The 25,824-nt window shown below is 37.4% G+C and overlaps 1 protein-coding gene across 8 annotated transcripts in view; it reads left to right on the forward strand.

Annotated features, from left to right (window-relative positions):
• QTGAL (queuosine-tRNA galactosyltransferase) overlaps nucleotides 1-25,824 on the forward strand; it is a 147,796-nt gene that overhangs the window by 112,285 nt on the left and 9,687 nt on the right. For all 8 annotated transcript variants that reach the window (XM_087955686.1, XM_087955687.1, XM_087955689.1 and 5 more), the window contains 2 exons: nucleotides 11,311-11,446; nucleotides 25,250-25,318. In XM_087955686.1, coding sequence (XP_087811812.1) covers nucleotides 11,311-11,446; nucleotides 25,250-25,318 — 205 coding nt within the window. The remainder of the gene's footprint in view (nucleotides 1-11,310; nucleotides 11,447-25,249; nucleotides 25,319-25,824) is intronic.

The raw sequence follows: 25,824 nt of genomic DNA on the forward strand, positions 1-25,824 counted from the left end.
AAGTATTTGGAATATACAATTTCAGATTGAAATATAGGTATATAATTGTAGTCTTCTGAAATCATATTTAAACACTCTGTCTTTTAAAAGTACATGTATCTTTAAAAACTAATCTAAATGAGAATTACTAAAGAATATAGATCATTTGAAGAAAGGTGTGCCATCTAATATTTTCAGCAAAGATAGCAATCAGCCAAAGTTATCAGTGTTCTAATCCTACTTTGTCGGAGCCGACATGCCCTACAGGCAGAAACTATTTATTTAATTTACTAATCTAATGGTATTTATCTAATTTTGCAATTCCCATTGCAAGAGGAAAAGAAGTTAATGTCTGATTGGCTAGTGGGGGAGCTATGTTTTATACATTTGCAACATTTAAATGTAGTTTTTTCCCCCTCTGGGAATTCCCATGATTAATTTGTCCTACAGAATAGATTACTGAAAGGCAAATGAGAAAGGATATGAGAAGAACGAAAAAGCCTCACTCTCATAGTCTTCTGTGATAGAGGCTTTGGGGTCTCCTGTTAAATAGCATGGACTTTGTGATGATGGAATGTAACTCATCATTCATCATCTTCCTAGCATTATTCCCGCAGGTGCAGGGTCCACTTTTTGGATCGTCAAATGCCATCTCGTGCGATCAAATGCAGGATCTGGGTCATGTCTGCATTAGGAGGGAGATGGCTATTGGATCCATTGTGACAAAAAATGACCAACTGTCTTGTTGCTTGGGCCTGATGTCGGTTTGGTCTGTGTTCAGCTCAGCACCTCCCTCATGGGCGGGCAGTATCCAGCAGCATCGCTAGGAGGGATAGATTTCACTGTCTGTGGTAGAATCTTAACTGAAGTAGTATGAATATCATTAATAGAAACAACGTAATCATAAATTTTTCTGCCTGCTTGCAAATATTTTAATATTGTCACTTAATAATATTGAAAATATATATTTAGCTTACCCAATAACATATTTGCACTTTGAGGGTCACCAAGCACAGTAATGTAAACAAACTGGCATTTTCGTGTTTTCAGATAAATGTAGTTTTTGTAAAATTTATAACCCATCTATATTATTTTTCATAAGTAACTCAGGGTAATGAATGTATCTAATGCTCCTTCCTGCTCCTATTTTCTGCACAAGAACAGCCTTGTGAGATGGGTTAGGCTGAGAAAGAGTGACTCACCCAAAGTTACTAGCTGGCTTTCATGTTCAAGAATGCAATCTCCTCCTTTCTAGTCTGATGTTTTAACCACTAGACCAAACTGCTTTCCATTATTATCATTATATATTACATTATATTTTATCTGTATAATGTGTCTATAGATCTATATCCATGCACAAAAATATATTATCATTATAATAATAATTGTAGGGCCTTTTCTTTAACCTTCCTTTCCACTCCTACAGCTGTGGTTATTTTAATAGTAAGTTGTTGTATGCTGAGGAATTAAAGCCATGAATTAAAAATAAATGTATAATTGTGCTTTCCACATTGTATATCAATGTTGGTATTTATTGGAGGAGGAATTTGAATTTGAAACATTTGAAATTAGTTATATGTCTTCTAGATCAGTGATCCCCAACCTTTCTTATGCCGCGGCCCGGTATCCCCAACCTTTTTTATGGCGTGGCCCGGTACCGGCATTAGCTGGGCGCCGCCATCTTTTTTTGATGAAAAAGTGCTTCCAGTGACCTCACCGGAAGCACTTTTTCATCAAAAGATGGCGGCGGCGCTTCGTGAGCTTTTCCGGGTAGAAATGGCTTTCTACCCAGAAAAGCTCACGAGCTATGCGCGCCATCTTTTTGATGAAAAGTGCTTCCGGTGAGCTTTCTACCCGGAAAAGCTCACCGGAAGCACTTTTTCATCAAAAAGATGGCGGCGCCAGCAAACCAGCATGCCGGTAGGACTTGTTCCACGGACCGGGACCGGTCCGCGGACCGGTGGTTGGGGACCCCTGTTCTAGATAGTCTAGATGACATAATTAACAAAAAACTGTCACTCTGGAATACATTCATATCCAACTTTTTCTAGGTTCTTAATTGGCGTGCTTGTACCTTAAGACTAGGGTGGTGCCAAGGTAAGAGTTTTTATTTGATTAGTAATCACAAGAAAAGATTTAATTTCCTTTCTTTACATTTCATTCCTAATTGCTTTGAGTATTTTGTTAGTAAAAAGATTTGATGGGGCATATGCCCTTATTTTTCATTTATAAATTGGGGGCAGGTGTTGATATTCATAGTTTTAATTTTAAAGTAATTTCACTACAAAAAAACAGTGTAATAAACCAATATGATATATATAATATAATATATAATAAAAGTGTATTCTGAACTGGTTGGTTAGGTCAAAATTATTTTAAAAAATACAAGAATTTCAGGGCCTTGCAAAGAATATCTTATCCTTTTAGTACAATTTGAAGTTATTTTATTCATCAGGATTATGAGCTGTGGAGCCCCAGTTTGACGCTCCCTACTGGTCTTCATGACCAGCAACACTGCTGTTGCTTTTAACTATGAAATTTGTGTGAAAATTGAAATTAACCAGTGAGAATCTTCTCTGGAGGTGGTTTATGTAACTTTTTAAGAACTGCTTTTAGTTTCATATTGTTTCGAACAGTTCCTTAATTGCTGCTTGCAAGTTGCTGCAATTCCTTGCACCTGTGTTGGCTCTGGGAGTCTGGGAAAATGGCATTCCCTTATCCCCCAAGGCAGGAATTCCAGCTACTGGCCCTGGGAACAGCTCTCAGTGTGCAAGACAACCTAGGTGAACCGGAAAACCTAAGGGGAAATCCCCAAATCATCTATGTCTTTTGACACTCCTTAAGCAACATATTTTACCAATATTAGTAACATTAAGATGCACTCATTACATGTTTTCACAGAACTCACATCTGTAATTATCATGTAATTAGCCTGAAGGCTCAGTCACACACTTCTCTGCATGAACTGAAGATCCACCCACTGTTTGTCCTTATGACACAACCTGAAGCTACAAAAATATTCCCAAGATAAAGCTTCGTGGTACAGACTTTCTGGCTTAACCCTTGCAGAAAAGAGCATGTGAGGGCCAGAGTGCAAATTTAGATACATATTTTCTTCCTTACCTCACCGCATCTAGACAGAACCCAATTCCTTAAGGGCCAAACTATTCTCTATGGGAACAGTGAGTTTATATTTTAATGATAATAAGCCATCCCTGGGAGCTCCCATCCTGATTAAGACTGTGGCACAGGGAGATGTCTGTGCTGCTTCCTCCAGCTACTTTTTGCCTGCAGTAGTGGTGCTTGGTACAGATTTTGCCTCAAAAGTATTGTTCAGGTATTCACTTGAACAGATAATAATGAGAAGTAAATAGAGTTGAATGACTTAAGAAATAATTCTTAATTGGCTTGGCTAGCCAATAGTATAATATTTAGACTTTTGTCTTTTCTCTAGAGAGGAGAGTACTACATAAATTTTACTGTAGGTGAAAAGTCAAAGAATTTGATTACTTGGTCTTGTCTCAATTCCCATTTTCCCACATCAAGGAGTTTGGCAAAAGCCACAATCTTTTGTTATGGCAGAACTAAATTTTAAACAGTGAGGAAATTTCTGTTAAGAATCAAAGAATCTTGACAAGAGTAAGTAAGCTAGCTTAGGCATGTTTTTGTTGCTCTTATGGTGATAGAAATACTGTCTTCTCCATTCCTTACAGATGCTTCCAGTAGAGGCCATATTTCATAATCCAAGACAAGTTTTAGTTTTATAGTGTAGGGACATAAGAAATCTGTTTTATCGTTCCAGCAATTTGATTCGATCTGTGAGCAATCTTTGGAAAGATTTCAAACAATCATCAGAAAAATGTTCTTTTACTATTTATCCCAACTTTTTGGCATTTAAAGATATTTCAGGAAACAAGGGAGCTAGTCTTCTTTCTCCTTTCCATATTTCTCTTCAGATTATTTCCCCTTTTCTATGTATTCTATTTTCATCATACTTTAAATGTTACTATGAATTTCTTGAATTTCTAATACAGCTTACAGCAGGGGTCCCCAACCACCGGTCCGCGGACCAGTACCGGTCTGCGGAACAAGTCCTACTGGGCCGCTGGTTGCTGGGCGCCGCCATCTTTTTTTGATGAAAAAGTGCTTCCGGTGAGCTTTTCCGGGTAGAAAGCTCACCGGAAGCACTTTTTCATCAAAAAAAGATGGTGGCGCCCAGCTGATGCCGGTACCGGGCCGCGGCATAAAAAAGGTTGGGGATCACTGGCTTACAGTACAAAAATAATTATGTTAGTACTGTTGTTGAATTTAATGACTACTTATTTGCTCTAGATCAGCTTCATACATAATATATTCTTATATTGGTTATATAGAAGACCATCTTCAAAATAAAGTGGAGTAGAAGTAATACAGGTAGTCCTCAACTTACAACAGTTCATTTAGTGACCATTTGAAGTTAGAACGGCACTGAAAAAAGTGACTTATGACTATTTTTCAGATTTACGACTGTTACAGCATCCCCATGGTTACCTGATTTACATTTGGACAAGTGGTTCATATTTATGATGGTTGTAGTGTCCCAGGGTCATGTGATCCCCTTTTGTGACCTTCTGACAATTTGAAGTTACAATGACAAAATTCAGATGCTTGGCAACTGACTCATATTTATGACAATTGCTGTGTCCCAGGGTCATACGAACAGCTTTTGTGACTTTCTGACAAGCAGAGTCAATGGAGAAGTCAGATTCACTTAACAACCCATGGTACTAACTTGTTATTGCAGTGATTCACTCAACAACTGTGGCAAGAAAGGTTGTAAAATGAGGCAAAATTGATTTAACAAAGGTCTCAATTAGCAACAAAAAAATTGAATTCAATTGTGGTTATATGTTGAGGACTATCTATAAGTTTATGTAACCCATGTATCCAGAGCCAGCATGAAATTTTGGTATGCAACCTTTAACTTGATTGGAAGTTAATTTATTATATCTACCAATTAGCAATCATTGCTAAATTTAATTTGGAATTTTAGTTGAGTATAACGAAGGAATATTTGGTGTAAACTCTGATGAAGTTGTTTTTGTTTATCACCCTAGACCAATAATGGCTAACCTTTCCATCCTCGCATGCCAAAGTGCACGTACACCAGCACCCATAAGCCAATGCACATGGCCCCCGCCCCCTGCACATATGCACGTGACCCCCGCCACACATCTCGGCGCATGCATGCATAACTCCTGCGCATGCCCCATCCCCGCACATGTGCAGTAGCTACTCGCCAATGAGCTGGTGGGCGGGTGGCACGCGTGCCTGTGCAGTAGACTTGCTCTGGAGTGATGGCTCATGTGCTGGCAGAGATGGCTCTGCATGCCACTTCCGGCACGCGTACCATAGGTTCGCCATCACAGCCCTAGATAATATCATTTTGAAATATTGCATTTATTATGGGAATGATTGCTTAAGAAAATAAACAAAATGCAATTATGGTGAAGAGGTCTCTAAGGTGATTTGAAATGACGCCAAACAAAACAAAGTTATTGAAAGCCAAACAAAACTGATTTTATGAAGTTTGGAACTAAATGCAAAAAAACAAAAAAACAAAAAGACACCCCTCCCACCCCTGAATTTGTTGAGGACAGTTAAAATTGATAATCCTGATCCATTTTCTGCCTTTGCAGATGTTTCCTTGTTACAGTTCCAGAGCCATATGGATTCAACATTTCAGATAGGTCTAAGCATTTGCTTATGTTATCTTATGTTTATATATGACATAATGGACTTTTATTTTGAAAGTTCAGACATAAAAACACACTTGAATAAAAACGCACTTGAATAAAAAGACATCTGCCGGTTTGTGGAATTTACTATTAAACTTAGAATTTAACAGTAGCAGTAGTGCCAAGGTCACAACTTCACTACTGAACTTTCTAATGTCCCGCATGTTGTTTTTGGCTTTTACATTGTCAGTATTTTATTTATTGTAAAGAGGTCTGTGTGCTTCTTTCAAGTGTTTGTAAGGAAGAAAGGGAAACTATTTTTATGCTCAGCTACTCAGGTGACAAGGTAATATTGGTGATGATTGGCAGAAAAACCTTGTGCGATATTTGTCTAACAAATATCTAACAGGGTTCTATCTACCGTGTTTCTCATATAATAAGGCCGGGTCTTATTTTTTTTTGAGCCCCGAAAAAATGGCTAGGCTGTCTTTTCGGGGGTGACTTAATTCTCCCCCCTTGCATCTTCGGGTGGGCGGGCGGCGATGGCTTGGATGTTGATCTTGGCGTTGGTGGGGCACTTCATATTGGGGTCAATGCAGGCAGCACCATATCCGGGTGTGCAACAAAAGTACTTCCTAATGGCAAGCCCCCCCACCATTCCCCCCCATTTCGCATGTTTTAATATAGGCCTTAATTTGGGGGGGAGGGGCTTAATTTCATTTCATGCCTATAAAACATGCTGGGACTTCCTGTTGGGGGAGGCCATATTGTTGGAGAAACAGGGTATTTACATTTTGACTGATAATCCTGTAAAATGATGTAAATGTAAAACACTTCATTGATTATGCTTCTGACTATATCTTCTTATGATAAAATACAAAGAAAGAAAGAAAATATGGCTAAATTCGACATCATATTTGTCTGTGAAACATAGCTCAATGCATCTCTCCTTGACTCCATTACCACAGTAAGAGACTATCATGTTTACCGATCAGACCGTGAAATCCGTAGAGAAGGTGGTGTTGCTATCTTCTATAAAAAGTCGTTACATCTAAAAAAAAGTCATTTCATCTAAAAAATATCCAAGTTACCCAAGAGCTTGCTTTTCCTGAGACCATCATCTGTGAACTGTCCTTAAATATCACATTTTGATTCTTACTATGTTACAGAGCCCCTGATTATGACATCGAACATGTAAACAAGCTAAATTCATTACTAACATGGGCAAGATCCTGCCCACACACTTTTATCTTTCTTGGTGATTTCAATCTACCTCACATTAACTGGACCCTAAACGAATGTAAAACTTGAACCCATACATGCAACCTTCTACAATGCTGTAACAAACCTGGGACAAAACTAGTAACCAACAACACTAGACTTAACAACTGCCTCGATCTCATCTTCTGCAATAGTTTGAATTCAATTTACGGAATACAAATTAAAGAACCCTTTTCCAACAGTGACCACAGCATGATTGACTTTTGTCTCAACATACGTCCACACAAAAATCAACACAACAATATGATCCCCAATTATAAATTCAAAAAAGGCAACTATGATCTTACAGACAACGATCTCTCATTCCTTGATTGGTAATTTCTATTCACTGTATGCAATACTGTTGAAGACCATTACAACATATTTTTACTTGAAGTCAAAAGAGTCATCAAACTATATGTACCAATAACAACCCCAAAAACCAGAAAAAACAGATTACCCATAACAGTAAGGAAGCTTCAATCCAAAAAGATATCACTTTGGCGGAAAAACAAATCTGGTCACGTTGCCAACTTCCAAAGCCGATACAAAAATTTATGCCACCAGATAAAGACTGAATGCACCAATTATCACATTAAACAAGAGGAAAACCTTCTATGCACCAATTCCACCCGCGCTTTCTACAATTTTGTAAACAACAAACTAAAAGACTCAAGGTCCATCCCATCCCTGAAAGGACCTAATGGTAAAGACTGCAACGACGACACTATTAAAGCCAATATCTTAAATACATTCTTCGGCTCAGTATTTGTAAACAGCAGTGGATCATGCCCAATATTTCCTAGTTGAACCACAGACAACTACAATGATCTAATGCATATCAATTTGACAGTAGACAATGTTGAAAAAGCACTACGCAATCTAAAACCATCTCTATTTATTGGACCGGATGGAATATGTGCCTACTTCTTAAAAAAGATATCCACTGCCATAGCCGAACCTCTAAGCATAATCTTTGAAAAATCTTTCAGGACCAGCTCCTTGCCTAACCTATGGTCACAAGCCACAGTCATCCCCATCTTCAAAAAGGGAGACCCCAGCCTAGTTGAAAATTACAGACCAATCTCTTTATGCTGCATCACCTGTAAAGTCATGAAATCAATTATTAACCAATCCATTATCCTCCACTTAGAGACAAAAAACCTACTCTCTAATAAACAATTTGGTTTCAGAAAAAAAACTATCCTGCAATCTGCAACTCTTACCCTGCAAAAACATATGGACTACACAACTCGATCAGGGCAAAACAATAGACGCAATCTACATAGACTTCTGTAAAGCCTTTGATTCAGTGGTACACGACAAACTACTCCTAAAACTAAAATCTTACGGTATCTCTAGACACCTGCATAACTGGATAGAAGCATTCCTGTCAAACAGACAACAAATGGTCAAAATTGGGAGCGTCCTATCAAATTCTGTACCTGTCAACAGTGGTGTTCCCCAAGGCAGTGTTCTAGGACCAACTCTCTTCATACTCTACATAAATGACCTCTGTGATCATATTAAGAGCAACTGCGTTCTCTTCGCTGATGATGTAAAGCTATTCAACACCACAGACAATACTGCTACCCTTCAAAAAGACCTCGACTATGGCTTCTCATCCCACCCTTTCTCTCTTGCTTATTCTTCTCCTTGCCCTTTTTACCCCTTTGTCTCTCCTCCTCCCTTTTCTTCTTCTGCTTTCCCCCTTTCTGTTGTTTTCTAACCTTGTATCCACCTTTCATCTCATTTTTCTCTTTTTTGGTTGTTTTTTCAAGCCTTAAAATCCCCTTTTTCTTTTCCTCTTTCTCCTCCACCCCAAATAGAACCATTTGTTCATCAAAGATGGCTTCTTCTTTGTCCCAGTCGTCCTGCTGCGCAGTCAATTTTTCATAAGTGCATACCGCCATTTCTAGAAATTGAAAAAGAGTGCCCAAAGTATCTTTTCCATCTTGTTCTTCTTTTTTATATTTTTGATATTCAATTTTTAGTTCATCCACAAGCAATGCCATCGTGAAGAGAAATTTTTTTTTCAAAACAACCACCCGAGTGTTTTTAATCAAGAATAATTCCCAAAAGTTCCAAAGTCACCAAAGAATCCAAATAAACTATTTCTTTTAATTTTTTTTCTTTCTTCCATTTCTCTTTCTGGGGTTGCTGTTTGATCAAAGAGTTCCAATTAAAATATATCTTTTAGAAGCCGTATTAATATTCAAAGCTCTTTAAAATTCTAGGCAATCTCCTCCTTTTTCAAATTCTGCTCCAATTTTTTTTCCTCTCCCTTCCCACTTACAGCAACAATTTTCCTTTGAATGTTCAGAAATCCATACCTCCAATGCGGTTTTCCGATTTCTTTTAAGATTCTATCGCTGTCACGTTCGGAAGGAGAGTGAAAAGAAAAAAAAAAGCTTTTCCTTTAATTTACATTTGCCGCTTGACACATTCTGGGAACAATGTTTCTTTAACAAGTTTCAAATTCCAGGATACTTTCACTGTTACTTGTCCCGGTCAGCAAAAATCACTTTCACTTCTTCACAGCTCCTCCTGCACTTTCTTTTCCTGGCTGAGCTCTTCTATGTGGTGGCCATTACTGACCGCCGCTCAGCTGCCTTTGGAAAAGGAGGTTTCGCTGGCTAGGGAAGAGCGGTGCGATATCTCTCGACCCTGCCAGACCCCCCCCCTGTCTTCGCCACCTTCTACGGAGGTGGCTTAGCCCCGAAGCCAAATGGCTCGGGGCACTCGGGCAGTGAACACAGGCAGGAACCGCGCACAGTCGCGAATTCCTGCCTGCTCCGAAGCTCTGCAGACCGGAAATCATGTAAAGCTATTCAACACCACAGACAATACTGCTACCCTTCAAAAAGACCTCGACTATGTATCAGAATGGTCAAACAAATGGCAACTTCAAATCTCAACAAATAAATGCTCTGTCTTACATATTGGCAAAAATAAATAAATCAGAAAATAAAATACAGGCTGAATAGTTAAGACCTTGTTGATGATCCAAACTCTGTCAAGGATCTTGGAGTACTCATCTCTAATGATCTAAGTGCTAGAGCCCACTGTAACTACATAGCCAAAAAGGCATTAGGAGTTGTTAACCTAATCTTACGTAGCTTTTTCTCTGGTAATATTACACTACTAACTAGAGCATACAAAACATTTGCTAGACCAATATTCGAATACAGCTCATCAGTCTGGAACCCACATTACGTATCTGATATTAACACAGTTGAGAAAGTCCAGAAATATTTCACAAGAAGAGTTCTCCACTCCTCTACTCATTGCAGAATACCTTATGCCACCAGACTTGAAATTCTAGACCTAGAAAACCTAGAACTACGCTGCCTTCGGTCCGATCTAAGTATAGTATATAAAATCATGCATTGCAATGTCCTACCTGTCAATGAATACTTCAGCTTCAACCATAATAATACAAGAGCAAACAATAGATACAAACTCAAGGTTAATCGCACCAAACTTGATTGCAGGAAATACAACTTCAGCAACAAAGTGGTCAATGTCTGGAATACTCTACCTGACTCTGTGGTTTCTTCCCCAAACTCCAAAAACTTTAACCTTAGACTTTCTAGTATTGACCTCACCCCTTTCCTAAGAGGTCTGTAGGGGGCGTGCATAAGCGCACCAACATGCCTACCGTCCCTGTTTTATTGTTTCTTTTATTTTTCTTACATGTATCCATGTATTCATAACTATGTTTTTACTTATACCTATTATCTTGTAAGCAATTGACAAACCAAATAAAATAAATTTTAAAAAATATAATTTAAACTGTAGCAAGTAACAAGTAAATAGCCTTCAGCATTCAATCTAAACAGAAGGATGACAAATACATCAAGTGATTTTTTTTTTCAAATTTTGGGGAGGCAAAGTTTAGGTTGTTATTGCTTGACTATCTATTTTACTTTTAAAAGCAAGTGAACTCAGTATACAAATAATTTTGGTAAGCACTTTTATGTGGGCGATACACAAATAGACATAAGAATATATGTATATGTATAATGTATACATGTACATACACAACACACACATACACAGTATTACGTTTTATTGCAAAATTACATCTGAAACAGCATGATCTGAAAATTTCCTGAGATACATTTTGAGAGTGTTACTTATCCACTCATACTTCATTTAATAGCACAGCAGAATGTTTCCTCTTTGGCAGATTTCAACTCTTTTGACAACATTTTATTTTAGAAATGTATAAGACCTCTTAAGTCTTCAATGATTCTAACCTGCTCTCTCTCTGAGCCTTTTTTTGGACTGCACTGTGTCTAAATAATGTTGAATCTTGTTTCCCCCTCCTCTTGTTTTGTACAATTCTCAGGGAAACCATCTGGACACACCGAGTCTTGTTTCTAGAGGAGAGAATTCTTAGTAATTGGACATCCTTCACCATTTGGAATGCTGGCAAACAGGGCAGAAAACTTTTTAGAAGTTTATCTCCAGCTAATCAGAACAAAGTAAGTTTGAACAAATATTTTACAAGTGGGCATCACTTCAATAAACACTCATTCTTGTTGACATATATTTTCAAAATCATTGTATTCAAGTATGAAGCATGGATTATTATTTTTATTCATTTTTATTTCAAAATGTTCCATTTTCCCATTTATAATAAATATTACAAATGTACATAAAAAAAAAATTCAAAATTTATACTGATAATAAATTAGATAAGTGACAACCATGTTGGCTGGTTATTACTAATGAAACATTGTCCAGAAAATATTTTAAGAAGAACATCTGTAGAACATGTGTTAATTCTGAATGCTGTAACATTATAATGTATTTGTCATTTGTTTCACTAATTGTTTCATCTTGAAGCCATGGTGGCGCATTGATTAGAGTGCAGTACTGCGGGCTACTTCTGCTGCCTGCCAGCTGCCTGCAATTTGGCAGCTCATATCTCACCAGGCTCAAGGTTGACTCAGCCTTCCATCCTTTCGAGGTGGGTAAAATGAGGACCCAAATGGTTGGGAGCAATATGCTGACTTTGTAAATCGCTTAGAGAGAACTATAAAGCACGACATATAAGTCTAAGTGCTATTGCTATTGCTATTTTTTAAGAAAAATAGCGATTGTCTTGACGAATTAAGAAAACTGTTAACTATATTTTACTTATTCCATACTTTATTGTATTAGCTATATGCTATAGAAGTTAAATTATAAATACATAGCCCTTGGAAGCTACTTGTATGTCCCAAGGTAGTATATGGAAGAAGGTGATTTATTAAGAAATAAACAGATACAGAGAGATATTTCTATTCTACATCTATCCATCCATCCATCCATCCATCCATCCATCATCTCCAAGGTGGTATTCTGACCAAGGCTTCCGAGACCGTAATTAAGCTTAGTTAAAACAACTCTTGTTTTATTTCAGCACTGGGAATTATATTCATTCCCAGCCTATAATGAATCCCAAACAGTCCCTCGAGATAAGCACCCACCTTTCTCTCCTTTGAATTGCTGCCAACAACTAAAGTGCCAAATGAACTATAAAAAAACCAGCCGAAGTACAAAGTCCACACAGAGCTTCAAGGATTAATCCAAACAGAATGAACGACTTTGCTTCCTACAAAGGTTTCTTCACCTTTGCCTGTCCTTTATACCTTATGGGAAGGGCAATCACCTCCAAGCCTTATCCCTGAGTCACCCCTTTTGTCTCAGCTGCTCTTGCCTTCTAGCAGCTCTGAGCACACTCACACTGGGAACAGGCTTCCCTTGTTCCTCTGCCTTGCTGCTGCCAGACTCTGGAGGCTCCGGAATCAGCACCCCACTCCCAGATGGTCCTGGCTCCATCTCTGCATCAGACGCAGGACCCTGGTCCAAGTCGTCTCCAGGTTCCTGGACTGGTCCCCATTCTTTCCCACTGTCTTATTCTGCTGCGGTCTGCATAGGCTGCCGGCGAACCACAACAGTTGGTTCAAAGTAGCTACTATTCAGATGATGAGATGTCATGCTTTTGCATAGGAAAGACCATTGTCTTACTACAGGAAAAGAAAATTTTTGGCATTTTGTCTTATACTCCACAAGTGTTGCATACAAACACAGTTTTATGAATCTTGTTGAGTAGTTTAAGACCACCTTCTTTGACTGTAAATAAAACAGTAAACAGATTATTGTTCATAAGAACAGCTTAACTGCTGGACACACACAGACAATTATTTCTTTTACAGCTGACAGGATTTTCCATTCCAAAATGTTGAGTCATCTTAATCACTGGAGTGCAGTTTGCAAAATTGTTTGTTGCTATGGAAATTTCATCATTTTCTTCTATTATTGTGCAACGTGCTTTGTAAAATCCCCTGAACGCTTTCATTTATCATGATTTTCACGTGATGAAATTGTTTCAGAGTGGTGGGCAATAGGATAGGGTTTCAGGCTTCAGTCAAGAAAAGAGACTTCACAAATGAAAAACAGCAATCGGTCCTTGAAATTTCCTTTGCAGTTTGTTGTTTGTGAAGTTTTTCACTGATCAGTTGAAAGTGGCCACTGGTATGGATCAAGGCAGTTTTCTTAACCTGGTTTGCAGCAGTTGTAGTGATTCCTGATCTGTTGTGTATTTTATAACAATGCAGACCCGAAACCCAAAATTACTGTAAATTAACAGAAGTAGCATTGTAAGAATAGAATTATTGTTGGAGTTTCACCATCAGCTAAGTCAGCTTTTTTCTGTACTGTATTGCAGAATAGCAAAACCTTTCTTATTACTGGTGTGGCTGTAATTAGCTGAAATGCTCAAATTCTTCTAAGCTGACCTTTGCATAACATTTGCTTTGGCAACACTGTGGGCCAGAATATCAAGGTTGCAATTAAAGTTATTTCTTTTTTGCCTTGCTAGGCAATTGAAAAAAAAACCAGTTGGAAATATTAACCCAGTCAGTACAGAATATTATTTTGAAACAATCTGGCAAAAGATGTTTTTGCCTTCTCCACTTTCTTCAATTATGGTTGATTTCAAAATAGTGATTGATAATGGAATGCTTTCTTGTAGCTTTTTAGCTAAGATATCAGCAGAGTACTAAATTATCAGAAACATCCAGGACATAGTAGAAATACAGAACACAGAATAACAGAGTTGGAAGGGATCATGGAGGTCTTCTAGTAATCTAGTCCAACCCTCTGCTCAAGCAGGAGACCCTATACCCGTGATGGCGAAACTATGGCATGCATGTCACAGGTGGTATGCAGAGCCATTTGCGCCGGCACGCGAACCACAGGCAAACTTACCTCACTGCGCATGCGTGCGCCTCACAGCTGATTTTCAGCCTGTTTGAGGCCTTTTACGGCCTTCCAGTGGCTTGAGGAAAGCCTCTGCAGCCCGAAAAATAGGCCTGTTTTGTCACTTCTTGTATTTCCGGAAATACTGGAAGTGATGAAACGGGCCTATTTTTCGGGCTGCAGAGGCTTTCATCAAGTCTCTGGGAGGCCAAAAAAGGCCTCCAACAGGCTGAAAATCAGCTGGGAGGCGCAGTGCAGGTAAGTGGGCAGAGGGGGGAATTGCGCGCGCATGTGCAGGGGCGGGGGCGCGCATTGCCTTCTGGGTGCTGGCACGCAAGTGTGCCAACCTTTTTGCTCCTTTTGGGCAAGTGCAAGCACAATTTTTGGCACAGGAGCCCAAAAAGGTTAGCAACCACTGCCCTGTACCATGTTAGACAAATGACCATCCAATCTCTTCATAAAGGAGGAAAGTTATTTCCACTGATCAATTACGCTCACTGTCAGGAATTTCTCCTTAGAGATTGGATCTCTCCTTGATAAATTTCTAACCATTACTTCTTGTCCTGCCCTCAGGTGCTTTGGAGAATATTTTGACCTTCTCTTCTCTGACATCTTAAATATTGGAAAACTGCTATCAAGTCACCCCTAGTCTGTCTTTTCCTTAGACTACATGTATCCAGTTCCTGCAACTGTTCATATGTTTTAGCCTCAGTGCCCTAATCATCTTTGTTGCTCTTCTCTGAACTCTTTCTAAAGTCTCAACACCTTTTTTTGTATCATGAGTCATGACTAAAACTAGACAATATTCCAAGTGTGGTCTTACCAAAGTAGTATAAAGTGGTAGTAACACTTCACAATGTTCAACCATATATGCTGCAGCTTTATATCTAAATGTTCCTCTCAGAATAGCTGCATAAAACCACTTTTCTTCCTCCAAGAAGCAGAGACTACTAAATTTTTCTTTATTCCCCAAATCTTTTCTTCCTTAGACTGTCTAAATATTTTTCATATTCCTTGCTCTTATTACCATCTCCCCTTCATTTGTTGAAATTGAGACTATAGGTTAGATGGGGCAAGTTTTTTTCTTCTTTCTTTGCTTTTAGAATTCCATGGTGCCATCCTTAGTAGGGTATTGGATTTGATGTCCTAAATCAGTGGTGGGATACAATTTTTTTTACTACCGGTTCTGTGGGGTGTGGCTTGGTGGGCATGGCAGAGGAAAGATGCTATAAAATCTCTAGTCAGATGTGGTATTTTCCAGTTCTCCGAACTATTCAAAATTTCCACTACCGGTTCTCTAGAACTGGTCAGAACCTGCTGAATACCACTTCTGTCCTAAATGTCTTCTCCCTGTAATTCTCTGAAAGGAAAATCCAAGGAGTTTAGGTTTAAACTCCTAGGTTTAAAGAGATTTGTGGTTTTTTTTTTTTTTGCAAAGTGTACATGAATTTTATGCATGTATATTTGATGAATATTTCTGTATTTGCATTTGTATTTTCATAATCTCTTCCACTTTCTCCTTCCTTCCTTCCCTCCCTTCCTTTTACAAATTTCCTGCTTTCAGATGGTCTTATTCTGGTTCTCTCATACATATTTTGCATAAGTTTCTCCCGTTGTTCTGAGTGAGTAGCCTAGTGTTTTGAGAGAACCTATTCCCAGACACTTGAGAAAAAGATCTTCTCTTTGCTAAGATTTATCCAAGCCTGCACAAGCTTTCCCAGAGGATTCCAGAATATCTCCCACATTGCATGCAAACTTGTATGTAGAGTAAGGAGCCAATTGAAAAGGTTTGTCTACTAAAATCCATCATGTATGCGAGAAGATTATGTGGTATTGTTTTTGGTACTTTGGAAAACAGCAATTTCTGATTCATTGAGTTACGTGTTTTCTTCTCAAATGTATTAGAGTTAGGACAAGATTTAGGAATCTAATTGTTTTTTAGAAAGTTGATAACATTTCAAGGACCACTCTATTGTTACAACAGCCATTCCGTTATGGTTGCCATTCTGAATAGTTTTTAGAAACTGGGTTCCTAAGTGTATCTTTTTTAAAATTCAAGGGATTGACAGAGCATGGTTGTAGTATTTCTGCAAGACTGAAGCTGAACAGACCTTTTTTGTTTAAAAAAAGCATCCAATTCATTTTGAGCTTGCAGCTGTAGAAAACCAATCTTTTATGGGATACTTAAAGGTCTGCTTTATGCTTGTCTATCCAGATTCAGTATCATGAATGTTAGAGTTACCTTTATGACTTCATTCTGCCATTCAAGTTGCAAAAAGTTCAATTTTAATTAGAAAAGGAAAAAAAAGAGAAAAAAAATCTATCCTTCGGTTGAACAAATCATGCCACCACAATCACATGTAAAAATGTGCAACTTTGTACAGCTTTCTGTCCAGAAAATCTTATGCAACTAAATAGTTAAATTTTTGAGTTTAAAGAAATAATAAATATAAGCTATTCTGGTTCAAATACTATAAAATATGACAGGAAAGCTGTTATTCTATCACCATTCACCTATATGTTACATTACACATACACTTATGCAAACAGCCTCATGTATATGCCCATATTTTATTGTACTTCATTTAAAAAGGGGAAGAAGGAGTGATATATAAAGATGTGGAAATTCAGGAAATTGCCCTTGCAAAACAAAGCATCATCATATTCCTTAATATATTGCTGACATAATGATTTCAAATATCTTAGCCTTAAAAATAACATTTTTTAAAAAAATGTGATTGGTCTTTTCTTGCTTTTCTATGATAATGCAAAAGAAAGAATCCCTTCCTTTGTAGTTTGGATTCTCTTATTTGTGCTTGTTGTCTTGAGAAATTTCAGAATATGGCTGCCTGTGTGCAAGACCTACTTGAAGTCCATCTCCAGTGTTGGTTGCATTGAGGCAGAATAGAGAACAGTGGCTTGCTGTGTTACATTTGCATCATTATTTGCATCATTATGTCCTGTTATTTTGGATTCTTTTTGGCTTGTAGATCTCAATGATAGGGGCTGGGTACGTGCAGACATTAGCACTTTTCCTTCCTTCCTTCCTTCCTTCTTTTTTTTTTTTTTCCAAAATTTTATTAACTTTAAACAAACATACACAAACAAAACACAAAACATGAAAACATAAAATTTCTTTTGGAAAAGTCCCAGAAAGTCCCGGAAAGGGCTTAGTCCCGGGTTACATCTTTTTGTACAGACATGAATTCAAATTCATGCTCACTTTTATATACCATTTCATATCTTATTTACCATTCTACATTTTCTATATTAGCTTCTCCCCTCTTTTAACTCTCTTAATTCTATTATATTTATTTCATCTCAATTTAAATCATTATACTTATATCTTTTGTCTGTTCTATTTCAACTATCTATTATCTTTTCTCATTAACACAAAATTTCTCCTGTAATCACTGATTAGAGTATGACGCCTTTATATCTTTCCCCTAAATTTAACACTTAAAGTAATACATAATTTTCATTCAGATTCTGCTTAGTACATTCTAAAGCTACGTACTATATTTTAAAATAAGAAAAAATAATAAGTTTATAATATAACTAAGACAATAATCCATAGCAGTTAAACTCTATCGTTAAAATTAATATACATTTAAGTCTTAAACATTTTACACATTCCTTTTAATATTTTATCCCATTTTATAGTCATATAATGTTCCAATTTTCTAACATTATTTCAAATACAAATACAATAATACAATCTTATATACTTTTGCAGAATCTCTTTTTTAGTTATATTTTTACCCATTATCTCTAAATAAATCCTGTTTCTTTACATCTTTTTCAAACCTTTATAGCTTCTCGTCCCTTTTTTCCTTCCTTGCTTCTCCAGTCTAGCCTTTTTACCCCCTTGTTTCTTGATCTCCACCCTCTTCTGTATTCCTCTTTTCTGTTGCTTTCTAACATTGTATCGACTTTTCACCTTATTTTTCCCTTTTTTGGTTGTTTTTTTAAGTCTTAAATTCTCCATTCTCTTTCCCCCCTTTGCCTTTTCTTCCCCAGTTAAAGTTGCTTGTTCATTAAAGATGGCTTCTTCTTCATCTTGTTCTTGTAGTTTCTCATAAGTAGAAATTGCCATTTCTAAGAAATGGAAAACGGAGCCGAAAGAGCCCTTCCCTTCTTGTTCCTTTTCTTTATACTTTTTAAATTCCATTTTCAGTTCATCAACAAGTAATGCCATTGTAGAAAAAATTTTTAAACAACCCAAATGTTTTTAATCTTTCAAATAGTAATTTCCAAAAGTCCCAAAGTCACCAAGCAATCCAAATACACAGAGACTGTTTCATTTAACACTTTCTCCTTTTTACACTTTCTCTTTCTGGGGTTACAATTCAGTTGCAAAGTTCCAATTAAAATGTATCTTTTAGAAGTCTTGTTACAATTTAGCTCTAGTCTTGTAAATATCAAGCAGCCTCCTCCAGCAAAATGTTAATATTAATTCTTTTCCTCTCCCTTCCCACTTACAGCAAAAAAAAGTTTTTTTCCCCCAATGTTCAGAAATCTTTATTGTCCCCTTGGCTTTAATTTTCTGGTTTAATTACCTGCTGATGCCAAAGCGGGTTTTTCCAAATTCTCATTCATCTGCTGTCACCGTAAGGAAGAAGAGTGAGGGAAAAAAAACTTTCCCTTTTCATTTTCATTCGCTGCTTTTCCAAATCTCTTTGGGAGCGATGTATCTTTGATTAAATTTAAATTCCAGGGTATTTTAAATGTTGCTTGTTATCCCGGTCAGCCAAAACTTTCACTTTCTCAGCTTCCTCCTGCACATTCTTATCCGGATGAGAGCTTCTTTGTGGTGGCCATTGCTGACCACCGCTCCACCGCTTTCGGAAAAGGGAGTTAAGCCAGCTGAGGAGGGGGGTTGCGATTCCCCCGGACCCCTGCCGGATCTCCCCTATTTTCAGTTACCTCTACGGGGTAACTATAGCCCCAAATCCAGCTGGATCGGGGCACTCCAGTGGCGAGCGCAGCAGAAACCGCACACGATCGCGGATTCCTGCCGCCACCGAAGCCCTGCAAACCGGAAGTCTCAGCACTTTTCCTTCCTTCTTTCTTTCTATTCCTTCTTTCTTGCTATTTTATTCAATCCACTAAGACAGAACTGGCCATAAATTTAAGAGGGTTGTTCAATGCAAGGGGGATGATTCCCATTGCCTAAAGTTCTTTGTTGAAGAAACGCTCCTTTGACCTTGGAAATCTGTGTAGTCAAATTCTAATAACATTTCTGGGAAAGTGATTGATAGAGAATGGCCTTGTAGTTCCAGAAGAAACTCTTCCATGATTCAAGAGACCTACAATTATATTCCAATCTAAAACATTTTGCTGCTGCTGATATAATCAGGAAGGTGCTGCTAAATACTGATTTAGAAGGTCATGTAATGAGTATAAGGAGACTATACTAGTATAGCAAAAGTTGCACTATTTATTTTTTTCCCCTTCAATACAAAGACCATTTACTTCTAAAAGATAAATATAGGTTGTATTTTCCTTAGTAGTATCTCTAATAAAAAGTATTCATGCGCATTTTGCACATATTTAAGACTTTGTTTTATGAAGTATTTTATATGTCATACAAATGCAGGCACTGGGGCCTGTTGCTGGGGAAAAATTTAAAAAATTGTTAACTGCGATATTCTAAAAGGTTTAGTAGTGATATCCTAAGGTAAGTAGTTCATAAGAGCATCCTAGAATATCAGACTTCTTCTGATTGCATAAACAATTTGGCACACGTTTGTTTCCTGCTTTTCGATGCATACCCCTTTTCCTTTTTTATTATTTCATTAAAACATAAGTAATAATGGTACAAAAATAAATAAAGATGAGGGCCATCCATGTGGATATATGTTGGTACAGAAAATATCTGAGATTGCTTGTTGCTACTGTAATGGTATCTGAACTATTAATCAGTTTCTCCACTACTTTGAGTGATTTGAAGTAAGAAAAACCTTCAAAATAGACATGTAGCATTTCTAACAATAAAATCCATGTTGCCTTTATCCTGTTTGCGCTCTCCCCCCACCTCTCCACATATTGTGCATTATATTATATCACATTAATATATATATATATATATATATATATATATATATATATATATATATATATATATATATATATATATATATATATATATATATTCTGAGGTTCTCGCGGGTATTTGTATGTGGATCTTTGGTTATTGGGTTTTCCCGTGTAAGATTGGAAGTATCTAGGCAGCGTTTCGATGAAGTCTCATTCATCATCTTCAGGCTTGTGTCTTCAGCTCTGTGCTTCTCAGAGTGATTCTCACTCTGAGAAGCACAGAGCTGAAGACACAAGCCTGAAGATGATGAATGAGACTTCATCAAACGTGCCTAGATACTTCCAATCTTACGGGAGAAAACCCGAATAACTAAAGATCCATATATATATATATATATATATGTGTGTGTGTGTGTGTGTGTATATATATATATATATATATATATATATATATATATATATATATATATATATATATATATATATATATATATATCCATATATATATATATATATATATATATATATATATATATATATATATATTTCCCATTTACCCGAAGCCAAGCTGCACTAAAGGCCTCCAATAAAGTAACACAATGCTGCCAGCCAATCAAGATACAAAAAGAGCCAAAAAACAGACAGAAGATATTAGAGACACCAATCAAGCAGAACACAGCAAACTCCGAGACCAATAAACACAGACCAAGACTCCCAACCAATCAGGATGAAGAAAAAACCATTCTGGCAAAGCAATAGGCTGCCCCAAATTTAAATCTGAAACCACTGTAAAAGTCTGACCCACAGACGGACACAATACAGAAGCCTGATGATGGCAGATGAGATTCTGCTGAAACGTTGCTACAACTTTAAAAGAACTACTACAATGACGTGGGAAAATACCCGAACCAAGCCGAATACCATACATGTAAGTACCCGCGAAAACTTAAGAAAACAAATATCAAACCTCTACGGGGAGGAAATAAACAGCCAGATCAAAACCTACGAGAAACTGGAAATTAAAAGAGCAGGAATACTATGTGACCTCCAATTCCTACGCAGCTGCAGAGACAACAATACTACACCAACCTGCTTCAAATTAACATTTCATCAAAGCACAGCAGCCACTAAACGTATCCTGAAAAGAACTGAAATGGCTCTACTAAGGAACGAGCTCCACAGTAAGAGATTCCGATTAGATCAGTTAAACAAAGATTTGCTAGCACTACACCTGGAACTGAGCAGCAAAATCCACCCTCTACTTTGGGACAAGATAAAACAACTTACAACTTGGAGAGCTGATTCTGAAGGCACTTACAAACAAGAAAAATTATTGAAAAAATTAAAGAAATTAGAACATGACAAGAAAACCCCCAACAACTCACAACAACACCTGAAACAATTAGTGCACAACGTTTCCAACAGAGAACTCACCAAAACAGAAACAGGTGTCCTAACCAAAGGATTCAATTATGCTATAGCACCCCAAAAAATCCCCACAGAATCCATCATATGTGCAGTAGAATCCAGCCTAACTAAATTAAATACAGATGAAGCTGATAAAATAAGACACCAAGTTACCAACATCCTATGCACAAGCAAACCACCCAAAAGCAACTTGCAGAAAAATGAAATTAAAGCGCTACAAACCCTGAAAAGAGATAGCAGCATAATCATCCTCCCAGCAGCAAAGGAAATGCCACTGTAGTAATGGACAGAAAAGACTACGAAACAAAATTGACAGACCTACTCCAAGACTCCACATACAAACCCATAAACACAGACCCAACCACATATCTGGAAAAATTAACCAAGAAGAAAATTATAACCAGCCACATGAGCAAAGAGATCCAACAGATGATCATCCCAAGAGAAAAATCTTCCAGATGCCCCAAACTATACGGCCTCCCAAAAATACACAAAGAAGGCATACCTCTCAGACCCATAGTCAGCTCCAGAGGAGCACCACTACAAAACCTAGCTAAACACTTAGCAAAACAGCTACAGCCCCATGCTGAAACAGCAGCTTCACATGTACAAAACTCATACCACTTCTTGGAAATGATCAAAGATCTACATGTGGAGCAAGAAGATCTGCTTGTAAGTTTCGACGTGGTTTCACTATTCACTCAAGTCCCGATAAAAGAGACCCTTGAAATCATCAAAAATAAATACCAACCAGCTAAACACCTCATGGAACTAACAGAACACTGCTTAACCAACACATATTTCATATACAAAGGACAAAGATACAAACAAATTGAAGGAGCCCCTATGGGATCACCACTGTCACCCGTCATTGCAAACCTGTTCATGGAAGAATTTGAATCCAGAGCCCTGGCCAATGCCACCCACAAACCTAAACTATGGTTAAGATACATCGATGACACATTTGTGATTTGGCCCCATGGAAAAGAAAACCTAAACAATTTCCTAACACACCTAAACAGCACACACCCCAAAATCAAGTTCACCATGGAAACGGAAAAAAACAAACAACTACCATTCCTAGATGTACTAATCTACAAAAAAACAGATGGCACACTAGGACACACCGTATACCAGAAGAAAACACACACTAACCGCTACCTCAACGCCCAATCCCACCACCACCCAGCACAGATAAACTCCGTGGCTAAAACACTAATTACCAGAACCAAACGCCTGGCAGACAAGACACACATTAAGACTGAACTATGGACCCTGACTATAGTACTGACAGCCAACGGCTTCCACAAAAGCAAAATCACCAGCTTGATCCACAAAAACACACTGAAACATAATAGAAACCCAGAAGATGAACAGACCCATGGAACAGCTGTCCTACCCTACATAAGAGGTACTACAGACAAAATTAGTAAGGTACTACACAGACATCACATCAGGACTGCCTTCAAAACAGACAGAAAAATAGCAGCCATCCTTAGCAACCCCAAAGATAAAATTGACCTGGAAAACCAAGGCATATACGAAGTCCCCTGTGCATCATGCCCAGCCACATACATTGGACAGACCAATAGAAGAATAAGTACCCGCCTGGATGAACACAAAAATGCAGTCAAAAAGATGGAACACACTTCCTCACTAGTCCAACACATGGAAGCCACAGGTCATAGCATCAACTTCAAGGGCACCAAAACCCTGGCCACTATGGAAAATCCTAGCCACAGAGTCATCAGAGAAGCCATAGAGATTGAAAAAAGACCAGAAAGCATGAATAGAAGAGATGATTCCACCAGGCTGTCAATCATTTGGAAGCCTGCACTCACAAACAAAAAAATCTCCACACCACAAGCCAGGCAAACACCTGGGCACAAACAGATCCCCCTGATACCTCCAGCTCAAACACACCCCAACCAGGCACCCAGATGAAACCCAGCTTCCTAACTAATGATAGCCGTCCATTTACCCGAAGCCAAGCTGCACTAAAGGCCTCCAATAAAGTAACACAATGCTGCCAGCCAATCAAGATACAAAAGAGCCAAAAAACAGACAGAAGATATTAGAGACACCAATCAAGCAGAACACAGCAACCTCCGAGACCAATAAACACAGACCAAGACTCCCAACCAATCAGGATGAAGAAAAAACCATTCTGGCACAGCAATAGGCTGCCCCAAATTTAAATCTGAAACCACTGTAAAAGTCTGACCCACAGACGGACACAATACAGAAGCCTGATGATGGCAGATGAGATTCTGCTGAAACGTTGCTACAACTTTAAAATAACTACTACAATGACGTGGGAAAATACCGAACCAAGCCGAACACTATATATATATATATATATATATATATATATATATATATATATATATATATATATATATATATATATATATATATATATATATATATATAATATATATATATAATATATATATAAAATTATATCACATTTATATTATCAATCACATATTCTGCAATTTGTGTTGTAATGTTCATTTTGTAAATTAAATGAAAAATCCTGTGTGTAGATAACAGCTCAAACTGATTATCAAGTCCCATAAGATATGTGTATGTGTGAAGGTGTGGGTGGGTCCTCATTTAGCAACTGCCTTTGTTGTTGATTGTTTGGAGTTAGAACTGCAATGAAAAAGTAACTTTATGACCAATCTTTGCATTTATGATCTTCACAGGTCTATAAAGCAAACGAGATCTGAAATAAGATTGTAAGCACGGTTGTGATTTCACTTACTGATCACTTCACTGAATGACCAACTTTTCGATCCCGATTTTGGTTACTAAACAAAGACTACATTTTACACACACACACACACACACACACACACACACACACACGTATCAGTGGCGGATTAAGGCTCACTGGTGCCCTAAGCACTCTACAAATCTTGGTGCCTCCCCTCCTTTGTACATACTTTGTACATATGAATCCAAGCTTAGTCTACATAAAAGTTTTTATGGGCCTGGTGCCCTAAGCATGTGCTTAGTCTGCTTAATGGTTAATACACCACTGACTGGTATATATAAAATGTCAGTGTATATAAACACAATTTGTTGACATTTTATAATTTAATGTATCCTTTATTATATATTTTTTCCAATTGTGCCAAGTGTGATTCTTTGTTCAGCACTATGGTTTTAATTGTCTTAATTCATTTTAATGGCTTTTTGCTGTTAGAAAAATTGGTTACGTACTTATATTTGTTGTTATAGTTAGCTATAGTCATAGCTGTATGAGCTAGCCCACACAGACATACAGTATGTGAGAATAGAGGCTATATAAATTGAACAAATAAAATAAGGAAAGCACAGCTCTGCACTAAATGGCCCACCTGCTAAATTGCATATCTCTATCTCTATCTCTATCTCTATCTCTATCTCTATCTATCTATCTATCTATCTATCTATCTATCTATCTATCTATCTATCTATCTATCTATCTATCTATCTATCGCACACAGTCCAACCAACAGGTTCCTTATGTCCTTAACAATAGAGAAACAGACAATTTCTTTTTGTTTACCTCTTCCCTTTAGGTGACTGCATTTTGTGATGTGGATAAAAATAAAATCACTAAAGGATTTTACATATATGAAGAATCTAAGGTTGGTAATTTTCTTGGTTTAGCTATTATTATTTGTGAAATGCTTTTTATCATTATCATTGGAATTGAGGATGTATTAGGAGTTACATATTCCTTATGGAAAACATATTTCATTCAGAAATATAATTGCTATATAAATTGAAATTAAATATGCAAATTCAGAGTCTATTGTTAAATGCTATGTGGAATCCCCTTGTGTATTTATAAGCTGTCCCTTTGGGTCCAAAATCTGGACCCAAATCAGGAAATACAGAAATATAGAACAGAGTAGAAGCTTGTTTTTGATCGAATAGTAATTCTCGATCCTAGAAACTCCAGAAGTGAGGCAGATTCAGAACATTTCTGGCTGTCAGATTCATTCTACACTATGTTTTATACAGCATGTTTTTATACCCTATTTTTTGTGTTTTATATTTTATGAATAGTTCATCTTTGTAATATAAAATTGGCTTGAGGTTAACAATTGGCTTAATGCAATTTACTGCATGGGTTCACAAAAAAACCCTG

This window comes from Notechis scutatus, chromosome 2 (genome assembly GCF_049901735.1).
Source record: "Notechis scutatus isolate UNSWTSFEM ecotype Mainland chromosome 2, rNotScu1.2, whole genome shotgun sequence".
Taxonomy (NCBI): domain Eukaryota; kingdom Metazoa; phylum Chordata; class Lepidosauria; order Squamata; family Elapidae; genus Notechis; species Notechis scutatus.